At 42.3% G+C, this 18,252-nt stretch overlaps 1 protein-coding gene across 1 annotated transcript in view; it reads left to right on the forward strand.

Annotated features, from left to right (window-relative positions):
* Positions 1-18,246, forward strand: part of ACOXL (acyl-CoA oxidase like) — a 391,620-nt gene extending 373,374 nt beyond the window's left edge. Inside the window, exon 18 of the mRNA XM_027774989.1 lies at positions 17,795-18,246. Within this exon, the coding sequence (XP_027630790.1) occupies positions 17,795-17,995 (201 nt within the window). The 3' untranslated portion in view covers positions 17,996-18,246. The remainder of the gene's footprint in view (positions 1-17,794) is intronic.
* The last annotated feature ends 6 nt before the right edge of the window (positions 18,247-18,252 follow it).

The following is an 18,252-nucleotide window of genomic DNA, read 5'->3' on the forward strand; positions in this document are numbered from 1 at the left end:
CCTGTAAGTCCAAGCAGGGACTTTACCTAGGAAAAGAGTTGACTTTTCTATGGCAAAATGAGAAAAAATAAAATGTATTGAGTTTTTCATCATGTGAAATAATTTTTCACTAAAAATTTACATTTTATATTTGTCCTACTTTTTGGATGCCAAAAATTACCCTTAAAATAATGATAATAGGCAGTACCTTTTTTGTGTATTGGTAATCACATGTTGGTTTTTCCCAAGTTGCCTTTTTTTTCTAGTTTTTGCTATAAGGCACATGTACTCACCAGAGGGAGACAGAGAGAGAAAGAGAAAAAGGGAAACTGAGAACTCATTCTTCTCCGCACAGGGTGAGGGAGGGCCATACCTCAATCCTTTCTCCTCCAGTCTCCTCTTGGGATTTTGGACACACATGCACATGCACCCAATGTGATTTTCCAGCCACCGGGTCTGAGAAGTAAACCACACAGTTGACTATGTGAGATCCAGCATTTTAACTTCCACACTATTTGCTGGCCCAAATTGCCTTTTTCCCTTCCTTTTTAATTTAATTTCAAAAACTGAGATGTATTTTATATACCTTGAAATGCACACATCTTAATGGTGTAGTTCAATGAGTTTTGACAAATGGTAGACTGTGTAATGCAGACCTCAGTCACTTTTGAGAGAATATCTGTCACCCAAGAAAATCTGTTAGCCACTTTCCTATTCAAACCTCCACCTCCCCTGATCCCCTGGGAGTCTGACTTTGTCACTATAGCTAAGAGCAGTTGTGCTCTGCTTCAGAGTTTCATAGAGATGGAAACAGATAGACTGCCTCCTGCTCAGCTTAATGAATGTGAGATGGTCAGTAGTTCATTTCTTTCTATTTCTCTTTTCTATTTTTTCTGTATAGTACTTTATTGGATCTGATCTCTTCCAACTCCTCTCTGTTCTAGTCCCAAATGCTCATCTGTCTAGGGTTTGCTGTGTCAGTCTCCAAGAACTGGCCTCATTACCTCCAGCTGACCTCGGCTGCATCATTCTGTAAGTATTAAGGTGTAGTTTTATTTGAACTCACCTGTGGGAAGAAAAAAACAACTGAGGACTTGAGACTTCCTTTTTCCTCTTGCATTAAAACAGTTTATGTTGAAAAGTTTTTGTTTATTCTCCTGTTAATGGACATTTAGGGTGTTCATGGACTAATGTTATCATGAATAAGATTGCCAGGAACATAATTCTACACGTTTTTTAAAACATGTTTTTATTTCTTTTGGTATGTACTTAGGAGTGGGATGAACAGATCATATAGTAGAGAGTCATTTAATTCTCTATGAAACAGCCATAAACATCCTCCAGAAGTGGTTGTGCCATTTTACACCTCCACCAGCAATGTATTACTCGACATCCTCATCATTTGGTGCTCTCCGTTTTTTCATTGTTAGCTATCCTAATAGATGTGTAGTAGTATCTCATGGTGTGTTAATGCTCATTTCCCTGATACGTAATTGGGTTGAGAATCTTTCCAAGATCTTACAGGTCATATGTTTTCTTTTGCAGAATATCTGTTTGAGTCTTTTGCCCATTTAAAAATTATGTGTAAGGGGCCAGTAGGTGGTCTGGCATTAAAGGTGTTGTATTCCTATAATATGGCTAACTCCATGGTCTGAATCCTGGGCCCAGCAGCTTGAAAATCATGCCAGGTGCATGTGCATGCATGCCCAAAATTCTGAGAAGAGAATGGAAGAGAAGGGATTGCAGTATGGCCATCCCTCCAGGGGGGTAATTTCTCACTTCCCTCTTTCTGTCTCTCTTCCTTCTTTCTATCTTTCTGTCCCTCTCTTCTCCCACACATGCTCCCTATGGCAAAAACCTAAAACAAAATAAAATAAAATTGTTTGTGAGTCCAGCCTGTTGGTGCAGGTGGTAGCAAATTAAACTGAGGAACTGGAAGCCACATTGCTAATTGTGGGTTCAGTTACCTGGGTCAGCCTGAAACAGGGTGGGTGCACATACATGCCCAAGATCCTGTCAAGCTGAAGGGCTGTGGGTAGGGGATTGCAGCATTATGAAAACCTGTTGAGAGTGTGTGTCTCTCTCTAGTGAGTGCACACATGCTCTATCACAAATAAAAATAAATAAATTTTTAAAAACTGTGTGTGTGTTCATATTTAATATTGAGTTCTAAGAGTTGGTTATATTATCTGGATATAGGTTCTTATATTTTTCCTGATTTGTTGTATGTCTATCAATCTTCCTAACAGTATCTTTTGATAGGTTTAAAATCTCTTATCAACTAAAATTCCTTTTTATAAAATAAAATAATCATTTAAAAATTATTCTGTTAGTGTTCTTATATCTTTTCTAAAAAATCTTTATATAACCCAAGGTTGCAAACATATTCTCATATTTTTTTTGTCTAGAAACTATATGATTTTTATTTTTACATTTCAGTCTATGTTCATTTTTAAGTTATGATTATAGTATAAGGTAGGGTTCATGGTTAATTATTTTTTATACAGTTATCCAAATGTTCAAGTCAATTTGTTAAAAAGACTTTCCTTTCTCCACTGAAATGCTTTGACTTCCTTAGAGAGAATCAACTGACTATATAAGTGTGCATCTCTTTCTGGGCTTTTCATTCTATTCCCTTGATCCATTTGTCTGTTATTTTCCTAATTATGACTTGACTGTTGTAGTACATCTTATACCAAATAATGTAAGTCCTGCAGATCTTTTATTTGTTCAAAAAATTATTTTGGCTCTCCTGAGTCCTATCTGTATATGTGTGTGTGTGTGTGTGTATGTGTGTGTGTGTTAGAATTAGCTTATGAGTTTCAAGAGGAAAGGGGAGACACCTAGAATTTTTATTGTGAACACATTGAATTTATATAACAGTTTGAAGACAATTGATATTGTAACAATCCATGAACATAGCCTATCTTTCCCACCTATATAATTCCCTGCAGCAACGTTTTAACATTTTCAGTAACAGAGGTTTTAAACATACTTAACTAAATTTAATTTTTTAATGTTTATATGCTGTTGAAAATTAAATAGTTGATATCTTAATTTTCTAAATATATGTTCCAAATTTAGTACACACACAATTGATTTTTTTATTTTTATTTATTATTATTATTATTTTTTTTTTTGAGAGGTTTTTGCTATAGGGCGTGTGCACTCGCCAGACAGACATAGAGAGACATAGAGACAGAAAGCGAGAAATCACCCCCCCAGGGGGGATGGTCACGCTGCAATCCCTTCTCCTCCATTCTCCTCTCGGGATCTTGGGCATGCATGCACACGCGCCTGGCGTGAGTTCTAAGCCACCGGGTCCGGGACGTGAACCGCGGTCAACTATGTGGGAGTCCAGTGACATAGCCATTACGCTAACTGCTGGTTCCCCACACACAATTGATTTTTGTATATTGATTGGTACAACTGAGCTCACCAGGTTCACTTATTAAGTTTAAGTATTTATTTATAGATTCCCTGGGATTTTCTAAGTACTCAATTATATCATCCAGGAATAAAAATTTTTACTTTTTTCTTTCTAATTCATGTTTTTAATGTGCTTTTCTTGTCTTCTTTCATTAACCAAGACCTGCAACACAACATTCAAAAGAAATATTAAAACAGGCATCTTTGTTTTTTTCTTGATTTTAGGGAAAAATATGAAATAATTTGGTGTTAACTGTAGAGTTTTCATAGATATAGTCTATCAGAGTGAAGTTTCCTTGTATTTGTAGTTTATTTTGAGTTTCTAGCTCAAAGTCTTGAATTTTGTCAACTACTTTTAAGAATCTATTTTTCCCCTGCATATTTAATGTAAGACTTTTCTCCTTTATTCTATTAATGCAATGAATTACATTATTTTGTAAATATTAAACCAATATTGCATTTTGGGGATAAATAGTACTTGGTCATGATAGTAATCTTTTTTATTTTTATTTATTTATTTATTTATTTATTTATTTATATTTATTTTGGGGGGGAGAAATTTTTGCTATAGGGTGTGTGCACTCGCCAGAAAGACAGAGAGAGACAGAGAGACAGAAAGTGAAAAATCACCCGCTGGGGGGATGGCCACGCTGCAATCCCTTCTCCTCCATTTTCCTCACAGGATCTTGGGCACACACGCACATGTGCCAGGTGTGAGTTTAAGCCACCAAATTTGGGACTTGAACCGTATTGACTACATGGGAGTCCAACGACATAGCCATTATGCTAACTGTTGGTCCCACCTTTTTATATATTGATGATTCAATTAGTGAGTATTTTGTTAAGGATTTTTGCATCATGTTCATAGGGAATATTGATCTCTGATTTATTTTCTTTTTTAAGAAATTATTTTTATTTATTATTATTATTGTTGTTGTTTTTTTAATTTGTTATAAGGCATATGTGCTCACCAGAGAGAGACAGAGAGAGAAAGAGGGAAAGTGAGAAAGCAAGCCACCAGGTTTGGGACTCAAAGCATGCATGGTCAATCATGTGGGAGTCCAATGGCTTAACCACCATGCCACCTGCTGGCCCCTGGGTTTTAGCTTCAAAATATGCTCATTTCAGAATATGAGAAAAGTGTTCACTTCACCTCTTTATTACTTTTTATTTTTCTTTCTCTTTATTTTTTAAAATCAAATGATAGAAAGCACATGTATGCCCATGAGAGAGTGTGTGTACAAGAGAGAGAGAGAAAGTACCCACAATAGGGTTCCATTTTGCCCTGATCCCCTTTCTCCAGCCCTCCAGCTTCTCAGAATCCCGAGCACCCATATGTGTACCTGGTGTGTTTTTCAGTCCAACCCAAGATCTGAACTGCAGTTGCCCTAAGGCTTTCAGTACTGCAAGACACTAGCATTACCACTGCACCATCATGGCTAGGCCCTCTTTATTTTTGAAAAAGAGATTTGTATAAAATTTTAGATTAGAGTTTCTGGTATTATATACTTTTCTGAATCTTTTTAAAATTATTTTACTTGATTTTATTTATTCATTCATTCATTCATTTATTTTTTTTTTAATTTGACCAGAGAGGGACAGAGTGAGAGAAACGAAGAGAGACTGAAAGTGAGAAAGGAAGCCGCCAGGTACGGGACTCAAACTGTGGTCGGCCATGTGGGAGTCCAGCACCTTAACAATCATGCCACCTGCCGGCCCCCCTTTTCTGTATTTTTTATAAATGAAATTCTATGGCAATAAGTCTCCCGGTTCTCATTATTTTAAATTTTCAACTCTATCTTCATTTGTGTTGTTTAACTTGGATATGGAAGTTTAAATTGACTTGTCATCCTATTGTCTTCTGTCTTGCCTTGTCTCTAGTGAGAATTTAATTGCCATTCTTATCACTTTACTCATGTATGCAAGTCACTTTTCTATGACTAATCTTACATTTTTTTCTATGCCATTGATTTTAAGCAATTTTCTTAACATGTCTAGGTGTGTGTTTTTTTAAAATAATAACCTGCTTGGTATTCAATGAATTTATTGAATATGTGGAAGATTTTTTATTATATCAAATTTATAAATATTTCTATCTTCATATTTTTAAGTATTTTATGTCTCATTTTCTCTGACTTCTGGAATTCTAATTACATGTACTTTAGTTTGCTAATATAATCCTACAGGGCATAGATGTTCCACTCATTTTTTTTTCTCTCTCTTTATCCCACTTGGAATAATTTCTACTGACTTGTCTTAAAAATTAATGATCTTTGTTCTTCATTGCTGATTGTGCTGTTAAATTCAGTAGTGGGGGCCAGCAGGTAATGTAGTGGTTAAGGCGCTGGACTCCCACGTGGTCGACCACGGTTTGAGCCCTGGACCTGGCAGTTTAGTTTCTCATTTTCGTTCTCTCTCTCTCTTTCTCTGCTGTCCTGTAGCAAATTTTAAAAATAATATTTTTTTAAAAAAATAGTGAACTTTTATCTCTAATATTCCATTTCCCCATTCAAAATTTTTCTTTCATTCATTTTTTTAGAAGTTACATTTATCTAGGGGCCAGCAGGTGGCATGGTGGTTAAGGGCACTGGACTCCCACATGACTGAACATGGTCTGAGTCCTGGGCGTAGCAGCTTGCTTTCTCCTGTTCTCTCTCTCTCTTTCACTTTCTCACATTCTTTCTCTCTCTCTCTCTCTCTGGTCAAATTTAAATAAATAAATAAATAAATAAATAAATAAATAAATAAATAAATTTAAATAGAATAGATAATTTTGTTTAAGAAAAAGAAAAGTTACATGTATCTCACGAAATTTTAATCCATTTTATTTTATCCATTTTTTTTCCTTTGCAAATTCATGAACACATTTTTAGAGAAAGATTTTTGCTATAGGGTGCATGCACACATGCACTCACGCAAAAGACAGTGAGACTGAGAGACAGAAAGCAAGAAATCACCCCCTGGGCCTGGGGGTTGGGGGTGGCCATGCTGTAGTACCTTCTCCTCCGTTCTCAAACCTCGGTCAGCTATGTGGGAGTCCAGCAACATAACCATTCTGCCACCTGCTGGTCCCTCATGAACACATTTTTAATAGTTGTCTTAAAATCTTTGCCGGTTCCAGTAACTGGTCATCTCTAAGTCTGCTTTTACTACTTATGCTTTCTCTAGATTTTGGGTTGCATTTCCCTGCTTCTTTGCAGATTGTATAAGTTCTTATTGTACTCTGGGCATGATGTATAGTAGATTTTCTTTTCTTTTTTTCTTTTTCCTTTCTTTTGTTAGGTGGTTAAGGCTAGGGCCTGATTTCTCTTTCCTTTTTTTAGATTTTTTGCCATAGGGCGGGCACACTTGTTTGAGAGAGACAGAGACAGACAAAGTGAGAAATTGCCTCCATTCTCCTCTCCAGATTTCACAGATTTTCAAGCCACTGTGTCTGGAACTCAGAGTCAGCCATGCTGGAGTCCAGCGCCTTACCCACCATGGCACCTGCTGGTCCTTGAGAGGCTGATTGTTAAGATTTCTCCTAAAGTCAAATCAAGGAAGGGCTTCTCAAATTAGGCCGAGTTCACCTTGCTTAGTTCAACTCCCTGTTCCACTCCTACAGTCCCTTTTTATTTTTTTATTATTATTAAATAATAATGATTATCTTTATTATTATTACTATGAAAGTTGATACCTGTGTCTCAGCATTCTTAAGGAAATGATCCTGTGAGCACCTGAGCTGGGAGGATGCAGTGCTACCTGGGATATCACTGGGCTATCATTGACTGACATCTGGATTCAGTTGTAGCAAAGCCGCACAAGGCAAGGCACCACGAGGATGCATGGGATTGTGCAAATTTGCTCTGCTTTTCCACTTTGAACTGGGGGAAAGCTGCTTTCATAGCAAAATTAGAAGCTAAGAATTGTTTTGCCAAATGGTGTTTTTGTTTGTTTTTCATTTTTGCTATAAGGTGCATACTCTTGCTAGAGAGAGATAGAGAGAAAGATACCCAGGGGGTATGGCCACACCACAATCCCACAATCCCTTCTCTTCCACTCTCCTCTTGGGAATTTGAGCACTCATGCACATATGCCCAGTGTGTTTTTTCAAGCTTCTGGATCCTTAACTCCAATTGCACATTTGGCTATGTGAGATCCAGCCACCAGCTTATCATGCTGAGTCATCATGCACCAGCTGGTTAGCTACGTAGAGTGCTATGCTGAGGTTCTTCCCAGTGCCGCCCTTCCAAGTCTCTCCATCTCAGGCAGACCCACTCTTCCATCCACTTGCACCCAAAACTGGCTTCTACCCCCATGTGTGGAAACCTCCATGACTTTGGGCTTGCCTCTAAAGAGCCCCTCTCTTTCTTTCATTCTTTCTTTCTTTCTTTTTTTTTTTTTTCTTTTCTTGGAGAGGTTTTTGCTATAGGGCGCGTGTGTTTGCCAGAAAGACAGAGAGATACAGAGAGACAGAAAGCGAGAGATCATCCCTGGTGTGGGGGGGTGGTGGTGGCCACGCTGCAATCCCTTCTCCATTCTCCTCTCGGGATCTTGGGCACACACACACAAGCGCCCGGTGTGAGTTTAAGCCACCGAGTCCGGGACTCGAACCATGGTCGACTACATGGGAGTCCAGTGACATAGCCATTACGCTAACTGCTGGTGCCAAGAGCCCCTCTCTTTCTGAAATCACTTAATAAATGTTTTCTTTTGTATGCTTTTCAGTGCCCCATTAAATTTTATTTTGGTGGGAACCAGCAGTTAGCGTAATGGCTATGTCGCTGGGCTCCCACCTAGTCGACCGCGGTTCGCGTCCTGGACCCAGTGGCTTAAAACTCACACCGGGCGTGTGTGCGTGCGTGCCCAAGATCCCGAGAGGAGAATGGAGGAGAAGGGATTGCGGTGTGACCATCCCCCCTGGAGGGTGATTTCTCGCTTTCTGTCTCTATGTCTCTCTCTGTCTGTCTGGCGAGCGCACGCGCCCTATAGCGAAAATCTCTCCCCCCCAAAAAAAATTTTTTATTTTGGTTTTTATTTTGTTCAGATTTTCCTGTTTGTTTTCATGGGAGCAAGTGTCTCTTGAATCTTTCTACATCCTAAATATTTTAGATGAAGAAGGAGTCTTCCCCAATTACTTTTGAAATCATTTGGGTCCCCATGAAGGAAAAATTCTAGAATCTACTGACACAGAATTTCTGCCCAGTGATTTTGGACTTTTTAACTTTATAAATTTTTTTCTGGCAGTTTATGGGACTTCTTCCTCTTTAAGAAAATGTTTGAGGGCCCAGTAGGTGGCGTGGTAGTTAAGGCACTGGTCTCCCACACGGCTGACTGAGGTTCAAGTCTTAGACCCAATGATCTGAAAATCATTCTGAGTGTATGTGCTTGCACGCACTTACAGGAGGAGAACAGAGGAGAAGGGACTGTGGGGTGGCTATCCCCTGGGAGGATGTTTTCTTTCTTTCTTTCTTTCTTTCTTTCTTTCTTTCTTTCTTTCTTTCTCTCTCTCTCTCTCTCTCTCTCTCTCTCTCTCTCTCACTGTCCTTCTTTGTCTCTGGTGAGTGCATGTGCCCTGTGACAAATATCTTAAAAAAAAAAAAAAGAAAAAAAGATTTTTGCCTGAAAATTCTTTTCTTTCTTTAATATGTTCATATTTCTTTGGGTTGGAACTTACAAGATTAAACTATCAGTTATTTAATATGCCACATTCTTTTGTACCAGGAGGTGTGAAGGTAATACTAAGATTTATAATAACCACCAAATTGAATATTCTTTCTTGTTTCATGTAAACGTCTTTGTAGAAAATGCTACCAAGAGTGTCATTGTGGTTACTTTAACTCCATTGCCAAAGCTTTGTATGGTTTCCTGTATTCTAAAGGGAAAGCTAGAAGTACTTGTCTTCTTTTTCAACTTCTCCTCTTATGAATCAGTAGCACTATGAATAAATGTCAGAAGTTCCTATTAAGTGGTTAAAGTTGATACCTGTGTCTCAGCATTCTTGCTTAAGTTAATGATGATTAAGCAGACTTAGTAATGGAAATACCAGAGCTGCTAAGAAATCATGTTTATTACTAACTAGAGAACACATAATCATAGCAACAATATTTATAAATACCTAACCTGTTCTAAACTCACTTATTCCTTACATTTTAGAGATAAGTAAGGTTTTATGGCTTGCAAATGACAATATCAGGATTTGAAGCCCCACTCCATTACTGAAGTGGGCATTTTTCAGTAATTCTTAGCAAACAGTCAAATTGTCTACTATCTATTCGAAACAAATTGCAATAGGAAGAACATTTTAAAGGTAAATTCAGCTTCCCTCAAATTAAACTCTCTAGTTGGGCTAAGCGAAAGTGATTTTGTTGTCCTTGTTTGGTAAAAAAGGCAATTTCACCATTCTAACATTTCTGATTTTTATGAGTTGAAGAACTACTCAACATAAAATACAAATTAAATCAGTTCAGAGCAAATATTAAGCCGTAGTCCTGATTATTTAATAGAACCATAGAATTTCATGTCATGCTAATGAAACTTGGCTGCAGAGAACCATGAGAATGTGTATGTTCTTGGGAGCAGTACGTCCAGCAAGCTAAGACCTGGTCCCTCTTGAAGGTCTAGTCTGTGAAACCAAGGGGAGACTTCCCCTTTTTGTCAATTGTCAGAAAGAATCACAACACAGTGTGAGATTATGCCTCATATGAGGGTTTCCAGTAGGTTTTTATTTTTGTTGTTACTAGTCAGACATGAGGGTCTAAGGCAGCACATGAGCCATCTCAGGTCTACCACTCTGATCCTGTAGGCAATGTCTGTCTAAAGGAGTGGTGAATGCTCTGGGGGTGAGGGGCAGATGAGATAGAGAGGCAGATAAATCATACCAAGGCCTCTATGTGTCCAGGAGGTTTGGAAGTCTTGCAGGAAGCAGGAACAGCTACAAGTGGACCACTTGATTGTGGCAACTTCCACTGGTCATGACTGGGCAGTCCTCAGGCTATATTTGAGAGGGATTAGGCCGTGTGTGAGAACTGTAGGTGGTGAACCCGAGGCCTGTTGACCAGTGCAGCAGAGTTCTCTCAACTTCCTGAAAGAGACTCTGCACAGGAAGCATCCCCCCTCCACAGGAAGAGTTGTGTTTTGAACATCCTCCTATCTAAGCATCATCACATTCTGGAGAGTCAAGTCCTTGCCCTTCTGTGGGAATAGCTTCCAGGTCATCGGTCTGGCTCTTTCACATCATGAAAGATGTCTCCAAAGCCAATATTCTCGACACCTTCCTCCAGTGGCAGCACCAAAGAGGCACCATGTGTGCCTTTCCTGCCCTGGTCCTCTGGGGGAATCTGAGCCAGAACGTGGGGACAGATCTATCTTCTTCACACTGGGTGCACTTAGAACATCAATCCTGACTTAAGGAGCACGTCAAGGGGTCACATGTTTGCTGCAGAGGTGGAGGCATTTCCTCAGAGCAAAACCTCATATCCTCCAGGGACTGAAAACAGTGAGGCACTGGGGGACAGATGGAGACCAAATTGGCAGACAAGGCTGGGGAAGCAGAAAGCCCTGTATTAAAACCCTTGCTATGCCAGTTACAAGGTACATGACTTGGAGCAAGGTGCTAAATTCTCTAAGGCTTGGTTTCCTCATCTGTGAAATGGGATGATTCTGGCAGAGTTGTTATGAATACTGAATGAGATGGTGAACTAACATAAAGACCTCCTCTGTAATCATGCCACACAGTAGGTGTGCAGAGGACAGATTTCTGTTGTGTATCTGAAGTGCTGCCTGTTGCTTCATGGCATTGTTATTAAGATGCTGGGGGTGCAGACAGGCACAGTCAGGGGCAGCTGATGACTCCCTTCTGTATCACTCTGCCTTGTGTGCCTGGCCACCTGGACTGAATGTGGGAGACACAGACTGTGCAGCAGAGATGGACCCTTGGCAAATACTGGAGCAATAATCTATGAAATATTAATTAGTTACTGGGATTGGACAGCACCGGCATGGGATAACATGGAGGAGAATAGTGGTGGGCAAAGGCAGCCAGAGCACATGCCAGAAGGCCAGTTCTGTGCCCTCTCCATCTCACCCACCCCCTACCCCCATATCAGAAGCAAAGATGATAAATGACAGGCACAAGTAATACAGAAACCTCATTTGACTGATAGCTTTGATCTTATTCCCCTGTCGCATCTTTTAGACTGAAAAATACGTACTAATTATTATTATGATTTAGTTTTGCCATAGGGCATACGTACTCACCGGAAAAAGAGACAGAGAGAGAGAGGAAGTGAGAAATCACCCTCCCCCGCAGAGGGGAAGGCCACACTGTAATCCATTCTCCTCTCAGGATCTTGGACACACATACACATGCACCCAGTGTGATTTTTCAAGCCACCAGGTCCTGAACTCAAACTGTATAGTCAGTCATGTGAGATCCAGCCCCCTAACTTCTACATGTGTTATGTGTTATTTTAAGGGTCCCCCTTTTTTAAAGTTTCTTGCTCAATATCTTGTTCATCTAAAATCAAGTCAACTGAAAAAGAATGGACAGGAAATTACATTAATAGCCCACCAATATCTAACAGTCAATCCCTTAGAAAGGGGTTGGCTGCATTCCTTTTAAAAATGAAATGTAATTGGGACCAGCAGTTGGCGTAATGGCTATGTCGCTGGACTCTGATGTAGTTGGCCACGGTTCGAGTCCCAGACCCGGTGGCTTAAATTCATGCCAGGCACGTGTGCATGTGTGCCCAAGATCCCAAGAGGAGAATGGAGGAGAAGAGATTGTGGCATGGCCATCCCCCGTGGGGGTTGGGGGTGGTTTCTCGCTTTCTGTCTCTCTGTCTCTCTCTGTCTGTCTGGCAAGCGCACACGCCCTATAGCAAAAATAAACAAACAAAAAAACAAACGAACAAACAACCAACAAAAAAATCTCTCCAAAAAAAGAAAGAAAAAAAAAGTGAATTTTTAATTTATTGTTTCCGTTTCTGTGCATTAACCAGTGATAGTAACTGATATCAGGTCTGTGGGTGGGCAACCGGGGCAGCTCTTTGGCTAGCCTTAGGATCCTGCCTAGGGTATAGTCCTCTATGTTCCACAGGACGGGATAGTCAAGATGGCCTCTCTCTAATATGTGGTGGTGGGTGCTGGCTGTAGGCTGAGGCACCTTTGTCCTTCTTCACATAGCCTTCATCCTCTAGCAGGGCTACACTGGACACAGAAGTTGTCTCAGGGATAGAGGAGAGTGAGAATGGCGGTTGCAAGGCTTCTTAAGGACTACGCTCTGGAATTCACACATTCTATTGGCAGATGAAGTCAAAAGTCAGCCCAGAGTAAAGGGATGGAGAAAAGGACTACCACAGTACCCAAGCCAGAACGGGTTTAATTGAGAGGCATTTCAAAGTTGGGGTAATAAACTTTACACTAACAGAGAACAGCACAAGTTCACTTAGTGCCGGGAATGGATGTGGGGCCTAAAGGAAGAGGCAGGAAGCCAGCACAGAGACCCTAGAATAGCTTCACACGTGAAGCATCTATTGCAGGATTTACACCATTTCATGCTGGAAAAATTGAGTGCGGTTAGGTTGTAAACCTTAGTTATTGCCCATCCTAGGCCGTCATACCCTGCCAACTGGAATAAGGGAAATACAGGAAGAGTCAAAAAGAGGAGAAAAAGAGATAAAATACTGCAACTGGGGAGAGGTGGGAAGCCAAGCTGATGACCTAAGTTTTTTCCCAGAAATCCACATATTAAGATAGTCGTGCGTAATATCACTTAAGGGTTGAGTTCCATTTTTTTTTTTTTTTAAGAGATTGTTGCTATAGGATGTATATGCTTGCTGGAGAGACAGAGAGATAGAAAGCAAGAAATCATCTCCTGGGGGGATGGTCACTCTACAATCCCCTCTCCTCCATTCTCCTCTTGGGATCTTGGGCACGCATGCGCATGTGCTCAGTGTGAGTTTTAGGATGCTGGGTCTGGAATTCAAACCGCGGTTAACTATGTGAGAGTCCAGTGACGTAACCATTATGCCATCTGCTGGCCCCTCTTCTGCTTTCTTTAAAGTAGATATTATCTCTCTTTCTCTCTCCCTTTTTGGTTATTCATTCATTCATTCTGAGAGATTGAGAGAAAGAGAGGGAGATCCCCAACCGCGTCCTTGCTCTGCAATCCAGACAGCCAGGATCATGGGCCCAGTGAGTGGAGAGAGACCCCTAGGACCCTTCCAAGTGGCCTCTGCATTGCAGAGTGCTACTTCACTACTGTCCCACTGCAGCTGGCCTCACCTCAAAGCCCGCTCACTGGCTAGTGCTAGTGGATCTTATGTTTTCATTATTCATAGAGCAACACTACCCATGTTCGAGTCTGCCCTTTTTACAATTTCCTGCAGGAAACTAACTTGTCTATGCTCTTCTATCTTTAAAGGACACCCCTTCATTTGTGTTTTTTCAAAAGCTGGTAAATTTTTTTGTAAAGACATGGGCAGGCTTGGGGTAGTCTGGCATCAGTGGGCCACACACTGGCATGGCAGGGGATTCCTATAATATGTGCTGGAGAGGTTTTGTCATAAGGCATGCACCCTTGCCAAAGAGAGAGTCAGAGGGAAAGTGAGAAATCACCTTGGGGTGGGGGTGGGGGGTGGCCACACCGTAATTCCTTCTCTTCCATTCTCCTCTTGGGATTTTGGGTGCGCACGTGCGCGCGCACACACACACACACACACACACACACACACACACGCCTGGTGCTATTCTAAAGCTTCCAGGTCCAGGAAGCTTGCTGTGTCAGCCATGTTGGAGTCCAGTGCCTTAACCACCATGCCACCTGCTGACCCAGTACGTACCATCGTTATGCTTACAGTATAGAAGTATGCAGGAGATAATAAAGCTAAACTTTAATAGTAACTTTGCTTAGCCCTAAATACAAACTCTCCCTGTTAATAAAAATACTGTAACTGTCCGACAATCAATACTCTATTACTCAGACTTATTCTGTGTTAAGGAGATTTTTTTTTAAGTCTTTAAAACTGCCCAACAGCTTCATAATGTAGGACACCTGAGCCCACAGTGTGTGCCACTAACCTTCAGAGCCCCAACCAGGGCCCCAGTATAAACTTCGGGAGCAAAAGGATAGTCATTATTATCATCATCCTGACAGACAGAGACAGAGCTGGGTGTGAACTGGGAATGAGTCGAACCATCATTTTAACAGAACGGTGCCTCGTCTCTCCATCTAGACACTAACCCTGGGATTCCTGTTGCAGGCTGTGAAGGATGGAGAAAGCAAGAAAGAGGAGTAATTTAGACAGCCCCAATTTTATACTTAGAAAGAATCTTGGTGGTCAACCTTTAGTTCTCCCAGTCAGTTCATTGTTGGTCTCTAGAATGTCACTGGAGAAGTCAGTCCCTAAATATTTATGAGTGAAGAAACCCTCTTATTCACCACGTATTGGGTTCCTTTTAAATTAATTTTATTAGTATTTTTTAAATTTGCCAGAGGGTGCATGTGTTTGCCAGAGAGAGAAGGCAAGAAGGCCACCCCTGCCTCCCGCCCATGGGTTGCAATACCACAGCCATCCCTTCTCCTCTCTCTCTCCCTCCTTTCCAGAGTTTGAGCCTCTGGGTCTGGGACTCTAACAGAGCAGTCTGCCTTGTGGGATCTGGCTGCCTTAACCATCACACCATGGTCTGGCCCTTAATTAATGACAAGTTTTTATTTTTTTTGTAGAAGTTTTTGCCTTAGGCACATTCATTTGCCAGAGAGAGAGAGAAAAGCAGAGATAGTGAGAGGGGAAGTGAGGAGTCACTTCCCAGGGAGATGGCTATACTGCAATCCCTTCTCGTCTATTCTCCTCCTGGGATCTTGGGCACACATGCAAGGCCATCAGGTCTGAGTTTCAAGCCACTGGGTCTGGGACTCGAACCATGGTGGACCATGTGGGAGTCCAGTGATGTAACTGCCATACCATCTGCTGGCCCCATATTTTAAATTTAAAAAGTTTTCAGACCAGCTCTGTAGCCTTGTGTTAAGCAGCTAGATCCCACATGGCCTACCATGCTTGAGACCTGGACCTGGTAGCCTGAGAAACACTCTAGGTTCGTGTGCGTGCATGCATGTGTGCATGCTCAAACTTCTCAAAGAAGAAAGAGATGAAGGAGAAGGGATTGTGGTGACCATCCCTCATGGGTGTGCTTTCTCATTTCCCTCTCTCTGTTTTTCTCTGAGCACATGAACTCCCTAGCAGGAAAAACAAAACAAAGCAAAACAAAAAGTTTTCCTTCCAGGGCTGGCCCAGTGGCACAATGGTTAAGTGCCAAACAGCAGAGAAAGCTGGATCCCACATGGCCAACTGTGGTTCAAATCCTGGCCCAGCACTTGAAAAACACACAGGGTACATGTGCATGCATGCCCAGGATCCTGACAAGATAGAGAAATGAAGAAGAAAGGTTATGGCATGACCAAGCCCTCCTGTGGGGGAGGGGAATGGAGGGGCTCTATCTTTCTCGCTCTCGCTCTCTGACATGCACATGTGCTCCCTGGCATAAAAACAAAATCACTTCATATAGAAATCTCCCTCCCATAATGTCTGCCTCTGGCCCTTAATTCTGTGTTTGGCACTAGACAGACCAAAAGACTCAGACTCTCTTCTACAGAACACTCATTTGAGTCATTTGAATTTCCCCCATTGGTGAATATATGACAAAAGTTGGTTGAGTTTCATAATGCAAACCCAAAGGGAAAATGATCTTGCATAATTATATGATAATGTGTGGAAAGTTTAGGGGCTGTGTACACCATCTCATGGTTTTGAACTGTGTGGTTAAAGACATTGAGAGTTGACAGATTAGTCAGGGATTTGTCAAGAGTATTAATTATAAACTTAGAAATCTTGGTCAGTGAAAGTTCATCTCAGTGCATTTTGCAAATATGATCAAAGTCTTTTCAGTACTGATTTGATGCTGCTTAACCACAGTGAGTGAAGAACAAAGTTTTTCATTAGAAATTAGCGATGTAATAGAGTGCGATCTGGAGGAAGATGTATCGTTGGACGATTATAATTCATACTTTCCCCTCCCCTCCCTTACCATACCAAAACCCATTTTGGGGATCTCCCAGTTGTCTCTGAACACCTGAGGTGGTATTTTGGATGGCTCCATGGTCTAAACAGTTTCAGTGCAGCTCAGAGATGACCACCATTTGAGGACAGAGCTTATAAACCATAAAAATGAACTGTGAAAACCTGGGAGTTTACTGCTATCGGAGACTGAAAAATATTTATAACTGACAGAAACCCTGAAAAATGGAGGATAGGGTGTAGTTGATTACAGGGGAGGAAAGCAGTTCCTCTGCTCTTGTTTAGTTTTAGAAAAACTATTATTTTGGTAGCTTTCATTTTTCTGGGAAAAACAAAACAAAAACACTGGCACCTAAAGCACAGAAAATGAAATAAAAATACACCCAATGAGGCTTCTCCAAATCACTGGCCTGCCTCCCATTCCCTTTTTAAAAGCGTTCAATCACTGTATACCTTTACAGCATACAAAGTGAATTTCCCCAGCATGAGTACAATACATATTAGACCAGTCAGATACTACCTTACGCATTATGGTCAACAGATAATTTTCCATTTTTGTGTCCCTTAAATGTTTTGCTTCCCCCCCCCCCCTCCCCTGTCCCCCCTTGATTCCCTGCCTCTCATCCCTTCAACCCGCCTTCCAAGGGCTGTCAGAACAGCTCAGGGCGTCCTCCCGGTTCCTCGGTGTTCCAGTCTACTTTCCTCCGCAGCCAGGCGCAAGGTGTGCAAAGATCCAAAGCCTAGCCTTGGTCCCCGTCCCGCTGCGAAAGGAATTTCAGGAACCTTCGCCTACGGCCACCCCGGGATCCAAGGGCGCTAGTCAGAGGAGACTGGTCAGGTCTCTACCGGTTCACCTGTTCCCGGCTTCTTCCTGTTCAGTTGCCGCTCTGCGCCAGAGGGTGGCACCCCAGGCACTCGGAGGTGGAGAAGAGGGGAAGAGAAAGAGGAGGAGAGGGGCGGGGAGAGGAGGGGAGGAGAAAAGGAGGGGGAGAAAAGGAGGAGAGAGAAGGGGGCATTAACAAACTCTCAGACTTCGATCCCGAGTTCCCCGGCTAATCTGGCGGCAGAGCCACCCGCCCCTCCTCCACCCCCGCCCCCACACGGAAAAAGCCTGGACTTCCGCCTGACGAGGTGTCAGAGAATTAGATTTTAAAAAATGTTTTCGAGGTTATTCCTGACCAAAGACCCTCCTGGGTCTCAGGAACTCGAAGGGAAACCAGTTTCCTCGGCCGCCAGGCGCGCGGGAGCCTGGTGGGCGGAAAACCTCTGGCATTCGATTGCTACGAATGCGCCAAAACAACTGACCTGTCCCTTTGTGTTATGTTTTGCAGTTATTGGATTTATGCGACTCGGTGAAGGATGAGGCCCTGAGGGTGATCTCCGCCTTTAACATCCCACAAAGCAGCCTCCACGCACCAGTCGCCGGAGTCCCGAACCCGCGAGCTCCCTGGGCCTTCTACCCCGAGCCGCTGCAGCCGCTGGCCAGGGACTGGGCGCCCTCCCAGCGGTCGAAACTGGCAGCCAAGCTTTAACCCGCGTGGCGGGAAGCGTGTGGCCCGCCCGCAGCTGCCGCGACGCTCACTTCACCGACGCCAGGGCTGGAGCTGAGGCCCGGCTGGCACGCGCTGGGGCAGACGCCCTCAGGGATTTGGGCTGCAGAGCGGAGGCCCCGCTGCGCCTGGCGGGGCGCCGGAAAGGGAATCAGATGGCCACCCGGAGACTGCGGAGCTTTGTCCCCTCCCTGTAACCCCTGGCCTGTCTGGGATCTCATCCAGTTTCCGCGCCCGAT

This window comes from Tupaia chinensis, unplaced genomic scaffold, assembly GCF_000334495.1.
Source record: "Tupaia chinensis unplaced genomic scaffold, TupChi_1.0 Scaffold000511_1, whole genome shotgun sequence".
Lineage (NCBI taxonomy): Eukaryota > Metazoa > Chordata > Mammalia > Scandentia > Tupaiidae > Tupaia > Tupaia belangeri.